General features: G+C 40.7%; 1 protein-coding gene across 1 annotated transcript; it reads right to left on the reverse strand.

Annotated features, from left to right (window-relative positions):
• Nucleotides 1-692: 692 nt before the first annotated feature.
• On the reverse strand, nucleotides 693-6,261 carry klu (zinc finger protein klumpfuss). The gene is made up of 3 exons (XM_018452470.1): nucleotides 6,253-6,261; nucleotides 3,700-3,732; nucleotides 693-2,622 (listed from the first exon to the last, which is right to left on the reverse strand). Exons 1-3 carry the CDS (start codon nucleotides 6,259-6,261, stop codon nucleotides 1,012-1,014), a joined length of 1,653 nt encoding a protein of 550 aa, XP_018307972.1. The 3' UTR covers nucleotides 693-1,011.
• Nucleotides 6,262-6,476: the final 215 nt, after the last annotated feature.

A 6,476-nucleotide genomic window follows, 5' to 3' on the forward strand; every position in this document is an offset into this window, starting at 1 on the left:
TTACTAATTTATTAGTAATTTATTATTAATATACACATATAAATAGATTGCTCTCGGTCCTTCCTTGGTCGAAGTTGTAATTATGATATCGTATATCGCGATGAAAACATTAGGAAGAATGAAAGTACTCGAATTGCGGAAACAGAATCAGATGCGGAGGTCAAAGAAGTACAATAATACTGTTCGGCATTATTCGCTGTTAACGCGCGCGATCGCGTGTGACGCATGAAGGGATAATGATTTTTAGGCAATCCGCAAAAAATTGTTAAATAAAAAGTCATTTATTTTTAAATAAATAATACAATATAATACTCACGGGAGCGAAGTTCGATTTTTATCATTCAGCTCTCCATGATGCTTCCGACGTGCGAATTTAACTCTTTCGCTGAGTAGAGCATAGGGGAAATTTCAAGTTTGCAAATACAATAAAAAATCGCAAAATGTTACAATAAAGTAACACTTCGTAAACAATATTATACATTATTAATATATTTTTCAATTTATTACAATCATAAATGAAAAAAAAGAAAAAAACAATTGTTAGATTTGCACAAACATTAAAAATTTCTATTAACAAATTCTTTAAATGTATTGATATGATTATATTATAAACTTCTTGTAGGAAAAGGCTTCAATATGTGAAAGAATGAAATTAACACGTCTAGCTGCAAATTTTTTCCAAAATAGCTTTCCCAAAAATTTAAACTCGATCACAGACTCGTATTAGTATTCGTCGGGATTCTCGCAAAATCGAATTATAACAGAACAAATCTTCCCTCTCGCTAATTATCTTGTTCCATCAAGATCGTGATCTCTTCAAGTATTAATTTCTTCCTAACGCTCAGCTAATGTCATGGAGATTGTCGAGCGACGATTTCGCTCTCTCAACATGTTCCCGCAAAGTCCTGATCGATTCGCGAAGGTTCCTGAAGATCCTCGATCGATCTTAACGCGAGATCCTCGCTGGGACCTGGATCTAGAATGCAACCAGGGTCATCCGACCGATCGTTGTCATTCAGCCTTGATAACCGCTGATGGCGCCGCCACGTTCTGATCGAAAGTGGAACATTCCTCACCAGCGAGTAAACCGGGTTCGGTCTTCGGAATAGGGCCGTCCGCGCATCGATTGTGGGTTTTCAGATGCCTGGTGATCATATCCCTGCGACAGGCTGCGTAGGCACATTGCGGGCATTTATATGGCTTCTCGCCGGTATGGGTTCGTTGGTGGGTGCTGAGGTGATCGGATCTACTGAACACCTGTCGACAAACCCGGCATGTGTACGGTTTGACACCGGTGTGCAGTCTCATGTGCCTTGTCAACATGTCCGACCTCGCGAAACTCCTTTGACAGACATCGCAGAGGTACGCTTTCGCTGAGGCATCGTGGAGACCTTGTCGACGATGTCTGGATGCCATGTGCTTTGCCAGACGATCATGCAGACTGAACATCTGCCCGCACTCTGGACAGACATAAGCCACGTCCGTGCCCGGCGCCATTTCCTCAACGACGGGTAAAACCTCCAAATTGTACCGTACCGCAACGCTCTTTTTTGTCGTGGGTGATGCAACATCGCCTCTGACTACTGGCACGCTAACGGAACCTCGCGTTACGATACCGGACGGTAGCATCTGAAGAGCCGGTGACCTATTGGAGACCGCCGAAGCAGCCGCGGTAGATTGTAGCATCAGATTCTTCATGGAGAGATCCAATGGTGATTCTTGAGGACTTGTACTGTCGCTCTCGAGAGAGCCACTTCTCGGAGGATGATTGACGACAGAAGAAAAGGAAGTGGTTGCGGCCGGAACCCGCGTTTCGTCCCACCTGGACACAACATCTGAATCGGAGTGACTGCGTCCGCGGAAGATGTCGCCTGACGACGACGACAGGTACTTGGTATGCATGTACTGTTCAAATATGCTATATGTGCCGCATATACTGCTATATGTGAAGCTGGTTCGCGATAGTGGCGTCTGTAGGGAGGTCGCCGACGGCAACATCATTGCTGCCGACGCAGCCAGCGAGCACTGGTTGCACGTACAGTCAGAGTACTTGGTCGCTGACAATCGGTGGCTGTTTTGATAGGGAGAATAACGATGTCGATGGTGATGGTGATACGAGTAGCAGTATGGTCGGTGGGGATGATAGTGATACTGCTGATTGATCTCGTTGAATTCTTCCTCGGTTGACGTCACTGCTTCCGCGTCCTTTAACCTCAACGGCAGTTGGCCCATTACCGCGGTGGTATCCACAGCAGATCGCGAAGACGATGATCTGGGCGAGCCAAAAACATCTTCCTCTTCAGATACGGGACCACTGCCTTCGAACTTCAATACTTCGCCTTCGGATGGCGAACTGCGATGGGCTTGCAGCGTATCGACTACCTGTTCCAGTCGTCTTCGTTTCTTGCGGGGGTTCCGATGGTTACGGTTGGCTGTCGCCGCAAGGGTGTTATTGTTCGTACAAGAAGGTGGTGGCGGCTTGGCCGGGCCCGAGGGCGCGGCTGCGGCGTCCTCCACGGCGCTCTCGGCCATCGTCATCGAGGATGCGCGGCACCCGCCGCTTGGGCCCCTTATACCACCTACGATACCCTCGGCTATCACCGTACTACCTCCTACCTCGTCCTGAAACAATCGAACGACGGTGATGTTGTTATTCGAAGATGCTCATGTTATTTGCGCGAATTTAAATGACTTTTCTAATCCGGAGCGTATTTAAACAGTACTTAAATAACTAAAGCAATGGACAAATGAACTGACGTTTAGATTAAATCGTCACATACGTGCATTGCTTCATTATCATTTTTGATAAATTGCTCACATGGTACATTATCATGGTTGATGTAGTATATTTATTCCGTTATTCTTGCTTCGATCGAAATCTATTTTTAATTTCATGTTAGAAATAATCGAAAGTATGTGGTTCAATCTCGAGCTTCAAGATATATAATTTTAATCGAACACAAATTAATTTTCGCGAGAAATAACTTCCAATTATATGTTATTATAGGTTGACATTTGAGCGCCACTGAATTAGGTGCTATTTTGTTGGCGCAACGTTGTTGTTAACAACGTTAAACTGCTAATGATAGTAATTGACATATCGTAGCAACATTTAAATGGACGAGATTTAGATTCGCAGGCGCTAATAAACTATGACTTCATAATAATATATAATGCTATTTATGATAGCACCGCTATAAATGCAACATGGTTAATGATGATGTTTCGATAGATATAAAATTTAATCAATACATGTTTAATTTGATCATGTATTGTGAATAATATTATTGATTACAATGAATAATACGGAAATTTACGTACTTGAAAGTGTTTACACATATTTTTGCTATCGTAAGCGCAATAAGTTAACAAGAAATATTAAAAATAAAAAATTTAGTGACTATATCTGTTAAAATAGAACAGTACAAATAGGCTTTATTATATCTTTTACGATGAAAGATTTTTTCATTATATGATATGAAGTGACATATGAATATTATAAAATAAAACCCGGTTTTTTATATTCCTTCATCAGTCCTTTCAATTACGTGACTTAGGTTAAAAGCAAATAGGTTAACATCAAAAATGAAAATGCTGAATATTTATTTGAAGTATTTTTACAAAAAATATTCCAAAGAGCGATAAAAATCAACTTATATAAGCGACCGTTTACATATAAGTTATAATTTGCCGTCTTACCAATCCTACAAGAATGAGTATTGAAGCGCAAGACTAACACGTGTGAACTGCGTGAGGTTAGCCTCACAATCAGAATGACTGATAATCGAGGTAACGGAGGTTTTCTGGAGAATGGAAGAGACGGTGAAAAATCGCCAAGTCGTAACGAGACGCGATTAGAATATTCGTTTTTGTGCAATATTAACCGACCATTTGTCATTAACGCTGTGGCCGCCATTAAAAGCAGAGAGACGATCGCCTCTCGACGAGATCGCGCTCGATCACGTGCCGATTATCGCGATGCAGCCCCGTTTTCGGTCACTCCGCGACTAACGGAACTTTTTTAACGTTTTCGATAAAAGAACCTCGTCCACTTTGTAAAAATAGACGGCACATCACTTATGGATGACAAATAGCGAGCCAGTCGTTTATTAAGGAAATTAATTCGAAATAGAAGAGATCCGTCCTGGATTAATTAATTCGAATATCTATATATATATATATATTAAAAGGTTATTTCGTTTTCGAAAGTAGAGAAAATTGAGTATTTTGAGCATTTTACGAAGTGACAGGTGAATAATATAGGCCTGTTCTTTTTAGCTGAAACTTTTGCATCAGTTCATTTTTCTTCATTTTCTCTTCAGGAGGAAAGAAGAAGAAGAAAAATGAACTGGTGCAAAAGTTCAACCGAAAAGAACAGGCCTCATGATACGCTGTGTTCTCTTGGTTCAACACAAAATTTTCGATTGGGTCTTAATTCCCACGAAAGTGAGATTTTTTAAAATATTTATTTTAATCCACTAACGTATGTATACGTGTATGTGTATGGTGTGAATCACACCGTTCGTCTTGTCCGACGTGACAATGGCACTTTGTCATAAGACCGCGCGATGTAACTCGAGAGATGTATCCGCTGAATATTTGAAATTTAAATCGCGAGTATGAGCGTATAAATCAACGAACAGACAACCGATGACTGGCATTTAATATCGCAATTTTTTTTATAGCGTGGGCGAATTTTCGTTGTGCGATACTCTAAATTTAATTCCAGAAATGGCTGTTCTTATCTAGCAGCTCTTTTGTAGGTAAAAAATCAAGAAAATCCTAGAGAAGTATTGTATAAATAATTGTTTTTTTTTGCGATGCGATCATATCCTTATATCGATATTAGTTAATTATGTACGTTACATGAATTTTAGGATTTTGCGTTGTCTTAATCAATGATGTTAAGAGTTCTAAGGCATATTAAAATAATAGATCTCAAGTGAAACTAATAAAAGAAGAAATAGAATTTAAAATAAGAATTGGATTATTTTTCTGTTTTACAGATTGAATGCGTCATTGAATAGGAGAAATCGAATGATGTGTCTTTTCAAAACCAGTACATGCAATGACACTCAATGCGACGGTATCTTGGCGCCACGTGTGCGTGCATAATCTCGATTGCAGGTCTGCCTTCGGTCTCGATAGCACGTCACGGTCGTAGAATAGAGATTTTGCTCGGCTTCCTGGAAAAACGCGGTATGTCGCGTCGCGGACGCGGATGCAGAGAATTGTCCAACGGTTTTCCAGCGGCTCCAGCGTGCTGCATACCGACGCGTACGTGCGTAGTGCGCCGTTTCGAGACCGATCTTCGCGACCGGCCCCGCTTACCTCCAATGAATACCGAGAAATCCGTTCACGGAGAAACATGCGAATTCCTGGCCAGAGTCTCGTCGTGGCAGCCGGAGACGGACTCCGATAGCCGCTTAAATGACGTCGCTTAAGTGACTTAATGCGACTGAATCGCGCGATTTATTCTATAGTCCACATGCGTCCTTCAACTTTGCACCATCACCGGGGCGTCCTCGGGATTCTAGAATAAGGACTCGTTGTTGTTGTATCTTTGTTGCACAAAAAATTGCTTTATGCATTCAAAAGTTCTTATGTTATTCTCTTAAAGAGGTAAGATGGATATTAACTGGCTAATGATTATTTTTATTAGCTAGATGACAACTTTTATAGGACATGTACAGTGGCATCGCAGAAAAGAACATGCGTTCGTAACGGGAGGTTCCTCTCGAATAAAGTGTTTGGTTAGATGTCTCCTTAACATAAGTTACATTTATATGTCTATTTATAGATTGATGCTTGCGCGACTTGATTACAAAACCACATTAATCAAAAGAGAAAGAGAGAATAGATAATAAATCTAAATATCCACTTCATAGAATAGCGCTTCGATTAGAAAAGATCCGCAGTGAATCTTGTTTGACAGTGCTCGGCGCGTTTCGGTCCTTTCTTCTTTGCCACAGTGGCTATTCTTTTATTCTTCTCGGCGCCGCCACTTGTCCTACCCTTCTCCACCTTCATTCGCAGAGAGAAAGGGTCTCGATGATCGGTCGTAAAACGTAAAGGGGACTCGTAAACGAAGTGAAAAGATATCAGAACGTAAATGTCGAGAACAGGTCCCCTAAAGAGGACGGTGTGGGCGTACTTAGCCGCTACCTTCCCACCGATTTGATTTCTTCTTATTTCCCTTCGGTCAGAATCGAGAAGTACCCTGCTAGAAAATCTGCTGCAATATTTCATTACTTTCTTCATCTCCCTTACTTTTTTTTCCATTGAAATTATCCTAAGCCAACAAAATGCGCGTCAAAAATAATTTTATTTTATATTCTATGTATTTAAGAAATTTTGCCTTGGCCAAAATTTAAAAAATTTAAACAAAGCTCTCAAGTCCGAAAGTGTAACAATCAAAGATTTAAAAAATATAAGAAAATATTGACTTTGTAAGAATATACAACAAGATATAGTGG

Source organism: Mycetomoellerius zeteki, unplaced genomic scaffold (assembly GCF_001594055.1).
Source record: "Mycetomoellerius zeteki isolate Tzet28-1 unplaced genomic scaffold, Tzet1.0 scaffold35, whole genome shotgun sequence".
Lineage (NCBI taxonomy): Eukaryota > Metazoa > Arthropoda > Insecta > Hymenoptera > Formicidae > Mycetomoellerius > Mycetomoellerius zeteki.